Source organism: Phyllobates terribilis, unplaced genomic scaffold (genome assembly GCF_046119375.1).
Source record: "Phyllobates terribilis strain yellow unplaced genomic scaffold, ASM4611937v1 Scaffold_1__5_contigs__length_1240528914, whole genome shotgun sequence".
NCBI classification, from domain to species: Eukaryota; Metazoa; Chordata; class Amphibia; order Anura; family Dendrobatidae; genus Phyllobates; species Phyllobates terribilis.
The window spans coordinates 580,361,820-580,383,112 of NW_027362761.1; the positions used below are offsets into that span (position 1 = coordinate 580,361,820).

The following is a 21,293-nucleotide window of genomic DNA, read 5'->3' on the forward strand; positions in this document are numbered from 1 at the left end:
GAGACGTCACAGGAAGCGCAGAGCAGGAAGACAGCGGATCTGCAGAGGCACGGGGAGAGGTAAGTATCCGCCTGCCAGGGCCCTGAGCAAGCGGGGGAGAAGGGCGTGCAATGGCACCGCTCTCCTCTCCTCCGCCCATAGCCCGGCGGGCCGGATAAAAGTCCTCCGCGGGCCGCATGTGGCCCGCAGGCCGTAGTTTGTGGACCCCTGATATAAATGGTCATATATAGCAAGATCCGTGTTCATTCCTATTCCGAAGAAAGGAGATGTCACCAACTATCGGTCTATTGTGCTCATACCTCATGCCAGCAAAATACTACTGAAGATCCTACAAAGACGGTTACAGCCTTACTGAAGAGGAGCTGCCAGAGGAACCAGCAGGATTCAGAAAAGGCAGAGGAACAAGAGATGTCTAACATAAGATGGATAATGGAAAAGGCCAAAGAATACAACAAGGAGACCTATTTTTGCTTCATCAACTACAGCAAAGCCTTCCACTGTGTTGATCACCAGAAACTTTGGAATATCATGAAGGATATCAGAACCATCTGATCAGTCTCATTAGAAACCTTTACATTGACCAAGAAGCAACAGTCCGAATGGGACATGGCGACACGGCATGGTTCAAAGTCGAGCGAGGTGTCAGACAAGGCTGCATCCTCTTCAATTTATATGCAGAAGCTATTTTCAGGAAGGCCGGACTTGCCAGAAAAGAAGAAGTAATCAAAATTGTTGGGCGAATCATCAACAATCTTAAATACGCAGATGATATAACATTGATAGCAACAAGCGTAGATGGAATGAAGGACTTATTATGGAGTGTCAAGATGGAAAGCTCGAGCATGGGACTTCTACTCAACACAAATAAGATATTGACTACCGCCAGATACGACCGGGACACATTTGAGATGGACGTTGACAAACTGGAAGTTGTAAAGGACTTCAACCTACTCAGATTAATGATCACTCAAGATGCAGCGACGACATTGGAAGTCAATAGGAGAATAGCTATGGGCAAATCAACAATGAAGGTCTTCAAATCAAGGAACATTTCTGTGAAGACAAAGACACGACTTGTACAGTTTGGTCTTTTCTGAAGTAACATATGAATGCGAAATCTGGATGATAAAGAAACAAGACAGAAGAAGAATTGACGCCTTCAAAATGTGGTGCTGGAGAAGGATGTTATCAATACCATGGATGGCAAGAAGAACAAACAAATCAATTTTGGAACAAATCAAGCCAGACATGTCACTGGAAGCAAGGATCATCAAGCTACGACTTGCAGACTCATGATACGAAGAGAGCGACCACTGGAGAAGGACATCATGTTCAGAAGAGTAGCAGGAACAAGGCAAAGAGGAAGACCAGCAATCCGATGGCTTGATACAATCAAGATAATGTCGGAGAAGAACCTGGTGGACCTATCAAGGCTTGCATGTTTTTTTCAAAGCTGGTCATCTTATGCCACTCTTTACAAGAAAAGAGGAAAAGTAAAGGAATACACATTTATATCTATTCTGCGCCCAATCCATCCAATAAATATTACTCAAACTTCTAGATCAGATCTAATTGTAAAGACATAAAGTAGAGAGGAGGGCTTTTAAGTTTTAATTTCATGCCATTCATCTCTGCTATGGTAACAACATCTCGATTCATCATATCCATGCCTCCATTTACATTAAGTGCCATCAGAAACAAAGAATAAGGCAGCGAAATGAAATGTGCTCAGCACAGACCACCATACTCCGAGATCTCCCGTAAGACCTTGTCATGCGACAGGAGGTTAATCGCGATGTAAAGTACTTCATGTAAGTAGCGCCATTACTCAAGAAGCTGAACGAAGATGGATATCATATGGTACACATGTCGGGAGTGAGAAGATGTATGGTACATATAGGATACATCTACAGCAAGCATCAAACTTATGCATATACTGTATGAGGGTCAAGACCATTGATCTTTTGTCACATTAATTATAAGAGAATGACAAGGCGAGAAATATCGTTCTATTGCTTGGAATATATAGGAATCATAATGGAACCGAGATACAGTCTATGCAGCTGCTATTGGGGCCCTAGAGAGGTGGGCGTCAGCCCTGTTAGTTATGTCACATTCTTTATCTCCTTCCTTACATATGTTATATACAGTGCCTTGAAAAAGTATTCATACCCAGTGATATTTTCCACATTTTGTTTTCCCGTTACACCCACAAGCTTAAATGTATTTTATTGGGATTTTATGTGATACAAAACACAAAGTAGGAAGTATTTGTGAAGTGTAAAGGAAATGATACAAGGTTTTCTAATTATTTTAAAAATATAAATCTGAAAATTGTGAGGTCCAATTGTATTCAGTCTCATGTAGCCTGATACCCCTAAATAAAATCCTGTGTGACCAATTTCCTCAAGAAGTCACGTAGTTAGTAAATTGAGTCCACTTGTGTGTAATTTATTTTCAGTATAACTACAGATGTTCTGTGAAGGCCTCAGAGGTTTGTGAGAGAAAATTAAGGATCAATCAGCATCATTAAAATAAAAAGGAGCCCACCAGACAGGTCAGGGATAAAGTTGTGGAGAAGAATAGAGCAGGGTTAGGTTATAAAAAATATCCCAAGCTCTGAACAACTCATGGAGCACTGTTCAATCCATCATTCAAAAATGGAAGGAGTATGGCACAACTGCAAACCTACCAGGACATGGCCGTCCACCTAAACTGATATCCCAAGCAAGGAGAGCAGTAATTAGAGAAGCAGCCATGGTCACTCTGGAGGAGCTGCAGAAATCCACAACTCAGGTGGGAGAATCTGTCTACAGGACAATTATTAGTTGTATACTCCACAAATCTGGCCTTTATGTAAGAGTGACAAAAAGAACGACATTTTTGAAAAAGCCTCAAGAAGTCCCATTTGCAGATTATAAAAAGCCATGTAGCAGGCACAACGAGCATGGGGGAGAAGATGCTCTAGTCAGAAGAGGGCAAAGGAGAACTTTTTGGGCTAAATGCAAATTGCTATGTGTGGAGAAAAACTAACACTGCATATCACCCTGAAAACACCATCCCCACTGTCACAGATAGTGGAGGCAGCACTGTGCTGTGGGGAGGCTTTTCTTCAGCAGAGACAGGGAAGCTGGTCAGAGCTGATGGGAAGATGGATGGAGTTAAATACAGGGTAGTCCTGGAGGAAAACCTGTTAGAGGCTGCAAAAGACTTGAGATTAGGGCGTAGGTTCACCTTCTAGCAGGAGAACGACCCCAAACATCCTGCCAGGGCTACAAAGGGATGGGTTAGATCAAAGCATATTCATGTGTGTTAATGGCCCAGCCACAGTCCAGATCTAAATCCCATTGAGAATCTGTGACCAGATGTGAAAATTGCTGATCACAGACGTCTCCACCCAATCTCACTGAGCGAGAGCGAGTGTGCAAAGAAGAAGGGGCAAAAATGTCACCTCTAGATGTGTAAAGCTGGTAGAGACAGATCCCAAAAGACTGCAGCAGTAATTGCAGCAAAAGGTGGTCCTATAAAATATTGACTCTGGGGGGCTGAAAACAAATGCACCTCACAATTTTCAGATTTATATTTTTTAAATATTTAAAAAAACATGAATCATTTCCTTTACACTTCAGAAATACTTGCTACTTTGTGTTGGTAATTCACATAAAATCCCAATAAAATACATTTAACTTTGTCGGTGTAACGTGAAAAAATGTGGAAAAGCTCACGGAGTATGGATACTTTTTCAAGGCTCTGTAGATTATAACATTTATCAGCACAGAATGGACCTAGCCGCAGAAGAAGTTTTACATTAATCAATAATCAATGCTGAGAGTCCATTCAGCAGAAAACAGATTTCGTTGCACTTGCTTTATTCTATATTCAAGGACTTTTCAATATTCGGCATAAAGCCGACGCACTGGAGCTTTGATTTACTTTCCAAACATGTAAACTTACTTCTATTACATTACTTCTGACTTGATTCTTATTTTAATATTTTAAAAAGTCTTGTGAATCGCAAAAAAACGTTCACACATCAGAAAAATTAGGAATGCAGAGTACAGAACGTGCAAAACAAACTGCCCGCAGCAAGAGCGCGTCCTCAGGAAGATAATCAGATCACATCAGCCGCTCCTGCTGCCTAAAAGCCAAAATAAAGCCAAAGCAGCAACAACAAAAAATCTAAACTATATAGAATATCCATCCACCTAACCAGCAAGCAGTGGGAAAAAGCAGCGGTTTTGCACGTGGAAACGCGGCATCAATCACTTTTGAAAATTCCATTCTTCTATTTTGCATCTGATTCTAGGAAAGCTGAGTGGCAACCAACATGGCTGCCAGTACAAGCGTCACCCAGCTTTCTCCGGGGCTCCTGTCCAGCGGCTACAGAATATTGACCTGAACTCAGCCTGCGGCGGGATAATAGATTCTGCTCATGGGCTGCGGGATTTATTTTCCCACTGGCAGCCATTAATTTCTCCTGTGTAGATCATGAGTGTTTTAGCTACTAATCAAATACCCTACATTAATGTCCAGTATACTAGAGGTAGCATAAATGATATGGCTGATCCACCTACATAAGAAAAGATGCCTGTCTCAGTGGCTCAGTGAGTTAAGTACATATTGGGGTACATCACACCGTCCGCTGATTGCAAGTCCCGCCCCTGTTGTATAATATCCAGCATCCCGCCCGCCCCTATTGTATAACATCCAGCATCCTGCCCCTGTTGTATAACATCCAGCATCCCACCCTTGTTGTATAACATCCAGCATCCCACCCCTGTTGTATAACATCCAGCATCCCACCCTTACTGTATAATATCCAGCATCCCGCCCCTGTTGTATAACATTCAGCATCCCGCCCCTGTTGTATAACGTCCAGCATCCCACCCCTGTTGTATAACGTCCAGCATCCCACCCTTGTTGTATAACGTCCAGCATCCCGCCCCTGTTGTATAACGTCCAGCATCCCGCCCCTGTTGTATAACGTCCAGCATCCCGCCCCTGTTGTATAACATCCAGCATCCCACCCCTGTTGTATAACGTACAGCATCTCACCCCTGTTGCATAACACCCAGCTTCTCCCCTCGAGTGCATAACATTTGGCCTCTCAACCTCCCTCCCCCTCGATGTATAACATCCAGCATCCTGCCCCATGTGTATAACATCTGGCCCCACACCCTGCTTTATAACATCTGCTCCCTCGCCCCCGGCGTACAACATTCAGCACCTTTTTCCCCAGTGTATAACATCCAGCCCCTCGCTCTCTGGTATATAACATCATGGCCCCATTGTGCCAGGTGTATAACATCCGGCCCTTCCATTACCCCCAGGGTATTACGTCCGGCCCCATTGCACCCCCGGTGTATATGTGGCACCCCAGAGGGTCTGGTTGCCACAGTGCTATTGCTTCTCTCAAAAGAAGTAATGCCATGTCTGGAGGCAAGCAGGGGTTTCCTGGTCAGGAACACAATACATGCAACACTTCCTGGCTCTAGACCATCAAGGGGAGGGTCCCTTGGCAACTGGATCTGGAGGCAGGGTTAGTTAGCTTAGTGAGGAGTCGAGTTTAGGACTTTGAAGAGAGAGGAGCTAGGGACTGGAGCTGGAGCAAGCTCGTCCTAGCTGGAGCTACACAGAGAACCGGGCACCGGAGTCCGAGGCTGTGGGGGATCATAGAATCATAGAATCATAGAATGGTAGAGTTGGAGGGGACCTCCTGGGTCATCTGGTCCAACCCCCTGCTCAAAGCAGGATTCACTAAATCATCTCAGACAGATTTCTGTCCAGCCTCTGTTTGAAGACGTCCATTGAAGGGGAACTCACCACCTCTCTTGGCAGCCTGTTCCACTCATTAATCACCCTAACTGTCAAAAAGTTTTTTCTAATATCTAATCTGTGTCTCCTCCCATTTAGTTTCATCCCATTGCTTCTAGTCTTTCCTTGTGCAAATGAGAATAAAGATGATCCTTCTACAATGTGACAGCCCTTGACATATTTGTAGACAGCTATTAACTCTCCTCTCAGTCTTCTTTTTTGCAAGCTAAACATTCCCAAATCCTGCAACCGTTCCTCATAGGACATGGTTTGCAGACCAGTCACCATTCTGGTCGCTCTTCTCTGAACTTGCTCCAGTTTGTCTATGTCTTTTTTAAAATGTGGTGCCCAAAACTGTGCACAGTATTCCAGATGAGGTCTGACCAAAGAGGAGTAAAGACCGATAATGACTTCACGTGATCTAGACTGTATGCTTCTGTTAATACATCCCAGAATTGTATTTGCCTTTTTTGCTGCTGCATCACACTGTTGACTCATGTTCAGTCTATGATCTATTAGTATACCTAAGTCTTTTTCACATGTACTGTTGCTTAGCTCTATTCCTCCCATTCTGTATATGCTTTTTTCATTTTTATTGCCCAGATGTAGTACTTTGCATTTTTCCCTGTTAAAAACCATTCTGTTGGTTGCTGCCCACTGCTCCAGTTTATTTAGGTCTTTTTGAATCTTCCCTCTCTCTTCTCTAGTATTAGCTATCCCTCCTAGCTTTGTGTCATCGGCAAATTTAATCAGTTTACCCTCAATTCCTTCATCTAAATCATTGATAAAGATGTTGAACAATACAGGTCCCAGGACGGAGCCCTGTGGTACCCCACTTGAGACATTCATCCAGCTGGATGTGAAGCCATTTACAACCACCCTTTGAGTCCGATCACTAAGCCAGTTATGAATCCACCTAACAGTTGCCTGGTCCATTGCATACTTGGTCATTTTTTCAATAAGGATGGTGTGAGATACTTTGTCAAATGCTTTGCTGAAGTCAAGATATACTATATCTACAGCATTTCCCTGATCCACCCAGTCAGTGATTCTGTCATAGAAGGAAATTAAGTTAGTCTGACATGACTTGTTAGTTACAAACCCATGCTGACTCTGGTTAATCACTTCATTCTTATCCAGGTACTTACATACATGTTGTTTAATAATTTGTTCAAAGATCTTTCCTGGTATAGAAGTCAGACTCACCGGCCTATAGTTCCCTGGGTCCACCTTCTTCCCCTTTTTGAAGATAGGAACAACATTTGCTCTTCTCCAGTCTTCTGGGACTTCTCCTGTTCTCCAAGAATTTTCAAAGATTATGGAGAGTGGTTCTAAAATTTCTTCTACGATCTCCTTCAGTACTCTGGGGTGTAATTCATCTGGACCTGGAGACTTGAACTCATTTATGTTAGCTAAATATTCCCTCACAATCTTTCTGTTTACAGATAACTTGGATTCCTCTATTCCTTTAAAAGGACAGTGAAGATTAGTTGATGTTACATTTTCTTTCTGAGAGAAAACAGATGCAAAATAGGAGTTAAAAAGTTCGGCCTTCTCAACATCCTCTCTTACCATTTCTCCATTTTCATCCTGTAAAAATCCTATAGCATCTTTGACTTTTCTTTTACTTTTGACATACCCCCAAAATCCTTTTTTATTGCTTTTGACATCTCTTGCAAGCCTTAATTCATTGTCAGCTTTAGCTAACCTGATACGTGCCCTACAGGATCTGCAGACTGCATTATAATCTTCTTTAGATATGCCTCCCTCTTTCCATTTAATAAACATTTCTTTCTTTCTTTTTAGCATGTGTTTAAGTTCTGTGTTCATCCATCCTGGTTTCCTTAAATGCTTCCCATTCTTCCTACTTTTCGGGATTGTTAACGATTGTGCTTTGAGAATCTCATTTTTAAAAATTTCCCATCCTTCCTGGACATTTTTGTCCTTAAGGACATCCAGCCATTGGATCCCTCCTATTCTCTTTCTGAGTCTCTTAAAATCTGCCTTTCTAAAATCTAACCTTGAAGTTTGAGTCTTCACATGTCTTCCTCCTCTAGTTATCCAAAATTCTATAATAGCATGATCGCTGCCTCCTAGGGTCCCAGCCACCTTTACCTCCTCAACCATTTCCTCCCTGTTTATAAGGATTAGATCCAAAGTAGCAGATCCCCTTGTTTTCTCCCCTACCTTTTGGAAGATAAAGTTGTCAGCAAGAGAGGATAAGAATTTGCTTGACCTGTTAGTTTTACTTGAGAGAGATTCCCAACAAATGTCTGGATAGTTGAAATCTCCCATGACCACTACGTCATATTTTTTGGAGAACTTGGTCATTTGATACATAAAGAGTTCATCCATATCTTCAGCTTGCCCAGGTGGCCTGTAGTAAATGCCTACAATGGTGTCCTTTCCGTTGTTCTCTCCTTGTATTCTTACCCAAACAGTTTCCACAGAACTCCCAGTCTCTGAAGCTTCAATCTCTGTGCAGATATACGCTTTTCTAACATACAATGCGACACCTCCTCCTCGTTTATCAAGTCTGTTTCTTGCAAATAAGTTGTATCCTTTTAGCCTTTTATTCCAATCATGTGTATCGTCCCACCAAGTTTCAGTGATTCCAATGACATCATATTTCTTTTCCTGCGTTAGTAGTTCCAATTCTCCTTGTTTGTAGCCCATGCTTTGTGCATTTGTATAAAAACATTTTAGTTTGTGATTGGTTTCTCTTCCTCCCATATTTTTATTATTTAAATTGTTTTGTCTTTGTTCTTCCTTTCCACTTCCAGTAGCAGAGATCTCAATAGTATTTGTCAGCTGTATGGCTTTTTCTGGCCTTTTGCTTCCCTTCCCACATTGTTCTAGTTTATTCCAGACCCAGCAGCAGATACCATAGGGCAGGAGATTGCAGATCTCCTGGCCTCCATCAGACGCCCGGAGGCTCAGCAGCACCGAGGGACCAGTACCGCCAAGGAGGAGCGAGGCATCCACAAGGCCCGAGCTGCCCGCCATACGGGTGAGCACCGCATGTTACACTCAGGGACGTGTGCTACATCACAGCTACAAGTAGAATAGCCAAAGAGAAGAGTGAGAACGGCAGGCCTACAACTCCACCTGCCCAGGAGGACTCTATGTTTGCTCCCAGACTGACCAGACTCTTATCTTTAGCCAGTACTCCAGTCCAGGCCTGTCTAATTGCTACCAGTAAAGACCCTGGGACTGCACTATACGGACTCTGTGGTTATTTCTGCACCGCGACACCCTGCACAACCACCATCATCCACACACTGCCCTGAAGCTAACTCTTCCTGTGGGGAGTTATACCACCTTTGCTGCCATACCACCGGCTTCAGAGGACTGTTCCGCAGCGGCAGTCTCTATTAACCGCACTCCACAGGTGGCATAGTCTGACATTATATAACCTATATACATCTACTACCCTTGGATTGACCACCTGGGTCACGGACCGGGTCACCACCACGGTGACTACAACCCCCAGCATCTACAGGCCCGGCTCCGGGTACCCCACGGCCCAGGGGGCATGTCATATAACATCCAGCATCTTTGTCCCTGGTGTATAACATCCTACCCCTCACCCCTCCGGCCCCCCCGCCATGCCATCTGCCTTTACTAACATGCGATAGACCGGCCGGTGGGGCAGATCTCACTGATACCAGCGCGGTCCTGAAATAGGAGTCACCGGGGTAAAGAGTCTGCTCCTGACATTTCTTCCCCCATCACCTGTGAGTGATATTACTGAGAAGTGGAAGGAACCGCAGCAACTCTGCCACGAAGTGGAGACCCCGTAATGTTACAGAGCGGGGCTTTGCACCCATTTTTGCATACAAAAGTGCTAGTGTTATCCATCCATCTATTGCACCTATTATACATTCACCTCTGCTACATACGCATGTTCCGGTGCAGACCTACCAAAGAGGAACCCCCAACAGCTTCTATCTCCCATAGATGAGGAACACCTTTATATTGGCCCCACTCCTCTCTGTAACTGAGTGCGGGGCTCCACGTATTAGAAGTAATAATGTTGTTTATGGAAATTAGGGGCATGCGGGAGCACGTGTGATAAGTAAGATGGCCTGAACCAGAAAGAGGGCAAGAGCAGAGTTGTAACACGGCACTAAGAGTAGTTGCCCCGGCCCCAGAAATGTTGTTGCACCATCCTGTGCCCATATCACTTTCAACCTACCAGATCTCTCAATGGCAGAGGGGTACAAGGTATCACGTGAGATAGGTAATCTTGTCTGCATGAGGTTTTATATATATATATATATATATATATATATATATATATATATATACAGAATATATATATATATTTATGTAAGACTCACCCGCTCCACAGGTGGCGCTGCAATCTGACCAGATCCCGTACTTCCAGACATAAGCACTATCCACCTCATTGTCCAAGCTGACGTCTTTCTGTATGATGTATTCATATATTACCCCGGGGTTGTTTTCCTGAAACAGAAGCTAAGCACACACTGTATCAAGGTCTGATCCACGGCTTACAGTGGGTACGGAAAGTATTCAGACCCCTTTATATTTTTCACTCTTTGTTTCATTGCAGCCATTTGGTAAATTCTAAAAAGTTCATTTTTTTTCTCATTAAAGTACACTCTGCACCCCATCTTGACCATGGTCATAAGTATTCAGACCCTTTGCTCAGACACTCATATTTAAGTCACATGCTGTCCATTTCCTTGTGATCCTCCTTGAGATGGTTCTACTCCTTCATTGGAGTCCAGCTGTGTTTAATTAAACTGATAGGACTTGATTTGGAAAGGTACACACCTGTCTATATAAGACCTCACAGCTCACAGTGCATGTCTGACCAAATGAGAATCATGAGCTCAAAGGAACTGACCAAGAAGCTAAGAGACAGAATTGTGGCAAGGCACGGATCTGGCCAGGGTTACAAAAGAATTTCTGTATTAGTCAAGGTTCCTAATAGCACAGTGGCCTCCATAATCCTTAAATGGAAGAAGTTTGGGACCACCAGAAGTCTTCCTAGACCTGGCCGTCCAGCCAAACTGAACAATCGTGGGAGAAGAGCCTTGTTGAGAGAGGTAAAGAAGAACCCCAAGATCACTGTGGCTGAGCTCCAGAGATGCAGTAGGGAGATGGAAGAAAGTTCAACAAAGTAAACTATCACTGCAGCCCTCCACCAGTCAGGCCTTTATGGCAGAGTGGCCCAACGGAAGCCTCTCTTCAGTGCAAGACATATGAAAGCCCGCATAGAGTTTGCTCAAAAACACATGAAGGACTCCCACACTATGAGAAATAAGATTCTCTGGTCTGATGAGACAAAGATAGAACTTTTTGGTGATAATTCTAAGCGGCATGTGTGGAGAAAACCAGGCACTGCTCATCACCTGCCCAATACAATCCCAACAGTGAAACATGGTGGTGGCAGCATCATGCTATGGGGGTGTTTTTCAGCTGCAGGGACAGGACGACTGGTTGCAATTGAAGGAAACATGAATGCGGCCAAGTACAGAGATATCCTGGATGAAAACCTCTTCCAGAGTGCTCCGGACCTCAGACTTGGCCGAAGGTTCACCTTCCAACAAGACAATGACCCTAAGCACACAACTAAAATAACAAAGGAGTGGTTTCAGAACCACTCTGTGACCATTCTTTACTGGCCCAGCCATAGCCTTGACCTAAACCCAATTGAGCACCTCTGGAGAGATCTGAAAATGGCTGTCCACCAACGTTCACCATCCAACCTGACGGAACTGGAGAGGATCTCCAAGGGAGGATAGCAGAGGATCCCCAAATCCAGGTGTGAAAAACTTGTTGCATCATTCCCAAGAAGACTCATGGCTGTACTAGCTCAAAAGGGTGATTCTACTCAATACTGAGCAAAGGGCCTGAATACTTATGACCATGTGATATTTCAGTTTCTCTTTTTTAATAAATTTGCAAAAATTTCTACATTTCTGTTTTTTTTTCAGTCAAGATGGGGTGCAGAGTGTACTTTAATGAGAAAAAAAATGAACTTTTTAGAATTTACTAAATGGCTGCAATGAAACAAAGAGTGAAAAATTTAAAGGGGTCTGAATACTTTCCGTACTCACTGTATATTCAGTATATAAAAGGTTCAGTAACCTGGGTGATTTCTCAAGCGTTTGCATGAAACATTCACACCTGGTTGTATCTATAGTTCTCTGAGACCCCCAATCTGCTGCTGAGACATAAAGATATACAATAAGATTCTGGTTACCTATAGCCACCACTAGGGGGAGCTCAGGAGCTTACTGCATACAGTGCAATCATTGAGCTCAATGTATAGTCAGTAAGCAGTCAGCTCCCTCTAGTGGTGGCTGCAGGCAGCCAAGATTTCATTGTTCACCCCTGTGCCTATGCAGAAGATATGAGGCTTCATATCAGATTTCATTACTATAAACATAAATAAAGAAATTATTCAGCGCAGAATCTTGTACTTAAAAATAACATGATAATAAAACCTGAAAGTTTATACTAACAGGGTTCTTATATTAATATACAAAATGTCCACTTTTCTCCAGAAACAGTGCCAATATCCTCAAGTGACCAGGATTGAGCTGCAATACTAGTTGTTGCCTGTGGGCAAGGGTGGCGCTGTTACTGAAAAAAAAAGTACCAGTTTTTCTATTGCATCCTTTAACTTGATATATTTTACATAGTGCGTAACAAAGACATTTAAGTAAAAATGTTATCTCTGCTACCGCTTTAGTTTTCCATCTATAACCCAACTACGACCCAACTGCCTATGTGTTTCCATAATCTCCATAGATACATAGGTAATTGGGTCGAACTGAGGAGCTCAGTGACTATAAACATGACACTATTATAGGATGCCATCTTTTCCATATGTCGTCAGGTAGTGATTTGCTAGATCTGCCTCCGTCATCTATAATTGAAGGGTCTAGGAGTAACAGCATCTCAGCCGTGAATTGGTAGATCGCACAAACACTGCAGTGCACGGAGTATAAAAATGTCCTATCCTCTGTTGTATCCCTCCTTACTGAGTTCTCAACTGACACTGGAAGTGACAACAACAGAAGAACTGATAAGCTGGAACTTCATGAGATGGTTTCCCTGGTGGAGCAGCTACATAAACCTAAGATCAGCATGCACAATGCCAGATAGCTGCTGGAGAGCTGTAAACACATCGTCACATTGTTTTTCTGGAGTGATGGATCCAATTTTACTAGTATTTGGCAGTCTGATAATAGATAAATATAGGTTTACTAGATACCCAAAATACCTAATGTAACATTTTAGAGGAAGGGTGATAGTATGTGGTAATTGTTTTTTTAGGGTCTGGCCCCTTTTTTACCAAGATTGGACCAATGCACACATAGCGAGCTTTATAAAGACTTCTTGGGTGACCAACACACAATCCAGATCCCAACCCCATCCAACATCTTTAAGAAGATGCCAATCACAAGCCAAACTTTATTCCCCAACATCGGTGCTTGACCTCTCAAATTCCCATGGACACCCCAATATCTTGTGGATCCCATCTCCATGAGATTGTGATGAGATGTCCAACCAGCTCCTATTGGTGGTTTGGTCAATACTTTTGACTATTTAGTGTATTTACGTCCATGGAAGAAGGGGGCGCGTTGCTTGTCGGTCAGCCAGGGCTCCAGTCTATACAACCGGCCCCGAGCACCGTGCACAAACATCTGGCTTCCTAATGGCTTCTAGGGATAATGTTTCCTCTGCTTATTGAGCAATTGCGCTGTTTTCGGAGAGTCTCTGATGATTAACCATTCCATACATGCCGCCACTGAAACCTTGAACACATTTATAAAACCCAACGCACATCTGAAAATCCCCTTCAGCTGCCGCCACTTCAGCAGCTCAAACATTTCATTTCTGTCTGCAGGAATATCAATGAGCTTGCGTATTCCTGATCCCGTCATGTAATGTTTTATTAACCTGCGGAATAATAAAGGAACATCTGAACCTACAAATGTTTGTAAAGCAATATCCGGTAGTGTAACACAGAAGTCTTCTCCGAGGTTGCACTCATCCCGCGTTTTTCTGTAATTACCTGGATCCAGATGGACTCGTTGGTGGGCCCCGCGGCGGTAAGGTTCTCCAGATCTCCACTCCTCTCGTAATGAAACGTCGTCCCGGCCACCTTATAATCTCCAATCCATTGTATAATGAATCTGCCGTTCAGGTAATATTTCTCGGGGTCTTCACTTCTTATGGCGAGAAAATTTCCCGCAGCAGCGACTTCTTGTATTTTTATGGCTCTGGCGCCTTTTGGAATAATCCCAATATCAATATATCCTGAGAGAAGAAGAAGAGAGGTTCAGAATGTTCTAGGGAAGGGAACATTTCTTATCAGATCACTAAATGATTACATTTCTGAATGATCCTATATAGAACATCATTATTATAGTTTTAGGCAATGTTTATATTTTCCAAACCAAAAATCCAAGGTTGACCCTCAGATTTTACACTTCATGGACCAACAAACAATGATATGCCAACGCTTATGAATTTGGGTTGTGGGCAGACCTGGGCAAAGTGCGGTTCTTTGGCTTTTCCTGTCTGGCCCCCCGGAGGACTGGAAATTATTGCTTAATGCACCATGCAACTAATGCAATGGTCGAGGAGGAAGCTAATGGCACCATTCAGATGCGCAGCGCAGCAGGCGTGATGATGTCACTAGATCTTACCTGCTGCACTGAGCCTCAGTTTCCACAGTGCGTAGACCTGAGTGTTAGTGAGTAGTACTAGTTTTATTTACTTATTTTTATATTACATTTTCAGTCTGTAGTTGAAGGAATCTGTGGGGGCATCGTGCTGTATGTGGGGTTCTGTAAGGGCCATCATATAGTGAGAGGTTGCTGTGGCATCCATCATGTTGTATGTGGGAGTTTTAGTGTCCATCATATTGTGCAGGGGAGCTGTGGGGAGCAGAATACTGTGTGTGTGTCATAATTCTGTGTGAGGGAGCTGGTTATAGGAAGTTTCGCCCCCAGCAGTTCGCCCCCAGCAATTTGCCCCCAGCAGTTCACCACCATTAGTTCGCCCCCAGGTACATTTCGCCCCCAGGAAGATTCACCCCCGCACATTTCGCCCCCACACGTTTCGCATGGGAAATGGAACGGGCTCCTGAAATCACTTCTGTGAGAATCTGTTGTGGAGTCTCCTGTGTTGTCCTTGCCCTGGTGACCGCCTCATTGTCGGATTGCTTCAGGTCTTGCTGCTTGTGCTGCATGGTTGTTGGGATTGGTTACTTTCACCAGATGCTTCATTGGTCCAAACAAGTCCCTTGCAAGTCGACCGTTTTTCACACACCCAGATGGAATGGACATCGTCAGACGTTCGTTTGGAAAATACGTAAATGTGATTCTCGTAGACCAACTTCTTCCCACGTTTGGATAGAACAGAGTTCATACTTGTAGACAGTGAATTGCTGTGAAAGCGGACTGATTTTTTTGTGCTCGTACACTTCTCTCTTTGTAGAGATTTTAGACACTGCTATATTCTGATGTAAAGATGGAATAAAAGCTAGTCTAACGCAACTTGCTGCAACAAAACTTGCAAAAAAGCAGGTCAGTGCTGGGTCAGGTAAAAGGTCACAAAATGTTTAGATTTTAGAGTGGTTTACATTCCCCACATAAATCAGGCCTCATTCACACTTCATTTTTTGAATCCGTTTATTTGTTTCGTGTTATGTTTTTGTAACACAAAAGCGTTTTAGAAACGTCTTGGAAAATGTCTTGTTAAAATTGCGGGCAAAATGCTCTGATGGAAACAGTTGATTTAACATGTCACAAAAGTGCAGCACTCTGTACAGTACTTTGGTGACATGTGGATTGATGACGGACGGGAATTTATGAACCACAAGGACAAACTGGCGAAACATCCAAACACAAAATTCTGGGGGCAAAACAGGGTACAAACATCCGGGGGCGAACTGCTGGTGGCGAAACATCCGGGGGCGAACTGCTGGGGGCGAAACATCCGGGGGCGACCTGGGGGCGATATGTGCGGGGGTGAAATGTGCAGGGGCCAAATGCTGGGGGCGAAATGTACCCGGGGGCGAACTGCTGGGGGCGAAACATCCAATTCCCGAGGGAGCTATGGGGTTATCATACTGTGTGGTAAGGAGGGCTGTGTTGGTATCAAATTGTGTGTGTGGGTTGTTGGGTCATCATACTTTGTGGGGTGACTGAGGGTATCTTATTGTGTGTGGGGATATCATATTGTGTGGGGGACTGCATGGATCATTTTACTCTATGGGGGAGCTGTAGGGGCATCATTCTATGTGTCGGCTGACCCAGCTACATCTATACTTATTAAACTTAAATGGGTTCTCCATGATTGTAATAAAATGGCCCCTCTAGAGTAATTAATTTGGCAGCCCTTCCTAGTCATATGTCAGCTTGGGCTGCAGTCTGAAGAAACAACTAACAAGACCTGTGTCTCAACTGACAGAGGAGCTGAATTGTAAGCATGCATACTGGAGCTGTTGATGAAAGGCTATAACAGGAGAAGAAATAGATATTTTCTTCCACTGAATGATTATGGAGGACTGAGGATGGAGAAAAAAATACTTTGTGCTCAGTCAGCCAAGCAGAAGATTTGTTTTGTCTCCTGTCACAGCCCTTCCTGGGAAGCTCACTGGTGTGTGGGCTTACGATACAGCTCTACTGTCAGTTAAGACACAGGTCTCGGGAGTAGTGTTTCATTAGACTGCAGCCCGCCCTGACACGTCATTCGGACAGGAATTACATGACCGAGGCCAATTTATTACATTCTTGGAGAAACTCTTTAAGGCTTAATAACAGAAGCAGTTTGAGCTTCTATAATAGCTTCAACGGGTCACAAATTAATTGATCAGGCTGTGCTCAGCTCACATTTGCTGACTGGCCCCAGGGGTCCTGTGACAAGGGAACAGTGACTTCCGGTGCTGCAGGATCCACGGGGTGACGGCCGGAGATTATGGCAAGTTTTGTTATTTTACAGAATCTATGCCCCCGGCATAGGTTGTATTTAGTCCGGATAACCCCTTTAAGGAGTTAATATTATAACTGACACGTAAATAATTTATACAAAACCTCTGTGAATTGTTGCAAACTTCGTCTTTCAAGCCAAGTAGAAAAATATAATTACCAAATCCTTCAATTTGATGGAAAGTTTTCCTAACGGTCTGACAGCTTGATCCGTCTCCAAGGCATATTCCACATCGGTCCTCGGTGGCATTGGAATTTATTTCATAGTCGCAGCCCACGCTCTGCAAGAAACACGTTACCGTGAGAAGCAAATAGCTCCGAAGTACAATCATACTGTGGAAGAAACAGCTGCTAGATGGTGACATGGCGGGACCACTCCGGGCATAGCCTGGTACCACTTCTGTTTTCTATTGAAGAGATGGTAGCAGGCCAATCCAATCCACTCCAGTCTAACCCACAGCCTGACACAATTAAACATGAAGGAGGGAGGAGATAGGATAAGGATTTACTGATGTTCATAAAAGAGAGAGACTAATTCTCAAGTCTGAGGTGTGAGCAGCATTGGTGGAGACCCAATTCCCCATGTCTAAAGCTCCCTATATGCAAACTGCTTCTTCAGAGAGGAAGAGGATTGGAACTGTAGTGCCACCCCACCTATCAGGAGTAGCTAACCTAAAAGTCAATATTGACCCTTTATTGAGCCTTGCCATCTGACTTAAGATAAAAGTCAAACCAGAATCTAAATTTGCAGACACAGTGTTTCAGTGTGTTGCCCCTCATCAGTGCAAAGCATGAGATCCGATTTAGCTGTACGAGAGCCTTCTGACTGGGGTCTAAGGGATAACCTTTCTAGAATATTCTAGAATAGTCACATGTGCCCTGGTTGTCAGGTTTCCAGGCACAGCTTAACCTGACTCCGAGCTGTAAGAGAGAAGGGAGGGGGGGGCTTCAGTGCGAGTGTCCCTCTGTAGCTGTGAGCTGAGTTGACAGGCGGGCTCCCTGCCGTGATCCTTTCCTTTTTTCACTAACATGTGCTGTTTTGTTAAGGTACTATATTTCAATACCGAGTTGTGGGAGAACTATATGTCCCAGCTCTTCATAAAACGGATTTTCTAGCTCAGGGGGAGATAGCGAATGCCAGACTGCATCCTAGCCCAATCTAGCGTGTAGGAACGAGGAGATACACGTCCCAGCCTTTTGGAACTTCCTAAAACCAGTGTGTTTGGTTTCCACACGTAGCAGGGGTCCGGTCGGGTCCGTTGACACCAGAACCGGTTCCCTGGGACCTTCCAATAAGGAGGTATGGGCCACTTTAGTTATTGGAGTCTCTTATCTAGGAAGGCACAGGGGTGGAGATTTGGGTTTGAGCCGGGAGGAGGGAGTGGGAGTTCCCAGAGAGTTTGAAGGTCTCTGTAGCCAAAATCCTATTGTCTTTTCCTGGGGAAGCTCATGACATCAAGAAGTGTGGGAGAAGTCCAGCAACCAAGCAGGGCTCACAACTTTCCCCATGTGGCCGTCCATACCCCGAGGCATGCTTTCCATCTACTGGTAACTGACTTTAAGATATGTTATGCTTGATGTACCATGCTTTTGTATTTGTAACTCTGACCACTGCATATGTATAACCTTGTGTATATAGTAGATCATTTATTGAGCCCTTACGGCGATTAAATATATAATGTAATCTTGGGCTTTTCTTGTATCTCAATCCATGAACTCTACATCTGTTGCTCGGTCCAACGAATGCGCTATCGGGCTGGTTTCTAGCCCAATATAAGTCTGTTATATCAAATAGAAACTGGTGGCAGCTCTATCCAAGCCGACAAGGCTCTGCTTCACTGGAGTAGTGGAAGAGCCTCTCAGCCTGTCAGGAGTGTGGGGCCATGTCAGCGTCTGAGTGGACCACCTTGTCTCACTCCCTGGTGCCTCTATTGTACCCGTGTGAACAGGAGGTGATGGTGTAGAACTGTGCCGATCTGACCTTACACGTCCTTGAGTGGGTGAGGAACGTCACGTTGGTGCAAAGGGTAGATCTGTATCACCGAGCTCCATCTGGCGTAGTGTGAAGTCAGGTGGATGGCAGGGTGTGGATCCACCGGAAGAAGCGGCGATAGCGGGATTCTGCGGGGCCCCCCTGATGCCGTTTCTTCACATTGGTGGCAGCGGTGGGATCGAGATAATAGTGTGTGTGAGTGTTTAACACATACTCACAGACACTTAGGACTGACAGCTTTTGCTGCTGGGGTCCTAAGATCAGCTCAGCACTAGACAGTCAGAGTGCAAATACTGTAAGGTGTGTGGGTGCATCAGGTTGCAGTTTGGTGTCAGTGACCGTAGCATGCAAGGATGGCCAGTGGCACCAGGAGCAGAACCAATGAGATGTCTAATGCTCCAGATGGTAGGGGGAAGGTGGAAGTCGATGTCGCTCCAGAAGGAGTGGAAGACCGCCCACCACCTGCCCTTCCCCCCAGCCAGGCAGGCTCTGACCCCCTCATGCAAGTTGCCCTTGCGAGTCTCCAGGCTGGGGACAGGGCCATCTTAGAGACCCTCATGGAGGAATGTCGCAAGGCCTGCAAGCATCAGGAACGTCTCAAGGCAGCAGCTGAACTGAAAACTGTTAATGTATACTTTGGAGTATAAATCAGAGATGGTATGTTCGTGGCAATGGCTGTGGTGTGCTGACCTGTAGAACGCGGTGTCCACCGCTTGTTCAATGGTGGTGCAGTCACACTGCACACTCCAGTTCAGCAACCATAGTGGATTTTATCCACCCTCATGACCCTTGCCTTGTACACTGATGAAGGTCCCGAGGGACCGAAACGTTTGTCAATTTTATTGTACCTACTTCATTAAAAACTCTATATAATTTTTCACTAAAATCTTGAGTGCCGGGTTTTTCTAATATATTGTATTCGGCTTGGTACCCTACCCGTGCACCAAGTATTAATCAGGAGTGCGATCGTTTTTGTCTTTTTCAAGGCAGCAGCTAGCAGAACGTCAGCGGCAGAGTGAGCACCGGGAAAATATGCGATTTGCTCCAGCTCAAGCGGCCAGTCCCAGGCAGTCCCGAGTCCCCTGAGCTCCACGTCCCGAAGCTACGGGTGGAGGACTTCCCCTTGCTGGACAAAGAAGGGGACTTGGACACTTTCTTGCTGGCATTTGAAAAAACCTGCCGTCAGTACCATCTGCCTGTGGGTCCGGTACTTAACCCCTCGCCTTAGGGGTAAGGCCCTGGAAATCTTTGGGTACCTGCCCAGTGAGACCACCCTGAGCTATAAGGACATCAAGCTGGCTCTGGTCTGGCAATACAACCTGACCCCTGAGACGTACCAGAAGAAGCTCCAGAGTCTGCAGCGGGGTCCTGCAGACAGCAGGGTCGATCACATGCGGGCCCTACTGAGTGCTGTTGATCAATGGACCGCAGGACTGGAGCTCAACACCATCCAGCAGCTGAAGGAACTCATTGCGACTGAGCAGTTTCTGTGGAACTGCCCGGAGGACCACCAACAGTACCTCCGTGACCGGAAGCCGCAGGGGGCCTGTACAACAGCGACACTTGCAGACGAGTATTCCAACAACAGGACTCCAGAGGCCAGGAACCTTGCCGGCTGGAGAGGGAGTAAGTCGAACGCGGTGCCTGCTGTCCCTGCCCCCAAGCCCAAGGGGGCACCTACCCATGCTTCCCTCTCCACGCCGGTAGGGGAACCCCGACTGTGTCACTTTTGCTGACAGCCGGGCCACTTCAAAGCCATGTGTCCCCAGCGCCAGAAGGGCCCATCCCCGTCCCAGAGACCGGCCACTGTTTTGTGTGTGGGTGGGGGTGGTGGGAGGTCCCTTGACAACCTGAAAACTGTTACCATAGGCCAGACCAGGGCCATGGGACTATGAGACACCGGCGCTAAGATGACTCTGGTATGGCCTGAACTGGTGTCGTCCAAGGATTTTGATACCTGGAAAAACTCTCGCCATCTCCGGGATTGGAGGCGTCGAGCCGCCGCTGCCCCTTGCCAAGATGTATTTGGAGGGGAGTGCGGAAGGTGGGGGTAACCCCGAAAATTTCCGAGAGTGTTTTACTTGGGAGGGACTTGGGCAGCTAGTGTCCAACTATGTGGCCACTGAACATCCAAGGCCTGACTTCCTGAACAACATCATGTCCACCCCTATTGAGTCCAATGTTATTAACATGCCTACTGATGGGGATGCGGGGGTGGGTGATGTACTGTGTCCCGCTCCCCTAGAGGGGGGAGGAGATTGATCAAGTTGGCTGTGATAAAGCCTTAGAGTGTGGCCAGCCGGCTGGCTGGAACAGTTCGTCCTGTGAGGGCATCACCGAGGTGGCCGACAGGGGGCAAACAGCGGAGGAGGGGGAGCATGCCATGGAGAGCGAGGCAGTCCCAGGAGAGATAGGGCTCCCAGGTAAGGCCTCAAGGCAGGGTTCCCCCACAACCATGATGTCAGAGGGCCAGAGTAGTCCATTTAGACCAGGGGCTTGGTCAG

At 45.3% G+C, this 21,293-nt stretch overlaps 1 protein-coding gene across 2 annotated transcripts in view; it reads right to left on the minus strand.

Annotated features, from left to right (window-relative positions):
* The window catches only part of ADAMTS12 (ADAM metallopeptidase with thrombospondin type 1 motif 12), a 639,247-nt gene that overhangs the window by 104,770 nt on the left and 513,184 nt on the right, over positions 1-21,293 (minus strand). For both annotated transcript variants that reach the window (XR_012321927.1, XM_073681470.1), the window contains exons 14-16: positions 16,957-17,077; positions 13,874-14,118; positions 10,158-10,296 (exon numbers count right to left, since the gene is read on the minus strand). Coding sequence is in view for 1 of the 2 variants with exons in the window: in XM_073681470.1 (XP_073537571.1) it covers positions 10,158-10,296; positions 13,874-14,118; positions 16,957-17,077 (505 nt within the window). In the remaining variant the exon portion in view is untranslated. The remainder of the gene's footprint in view (positions 1-10,157; positions 10,297-13,873; positions 14,119-16,956; positions 17,078-21,293) is intronic.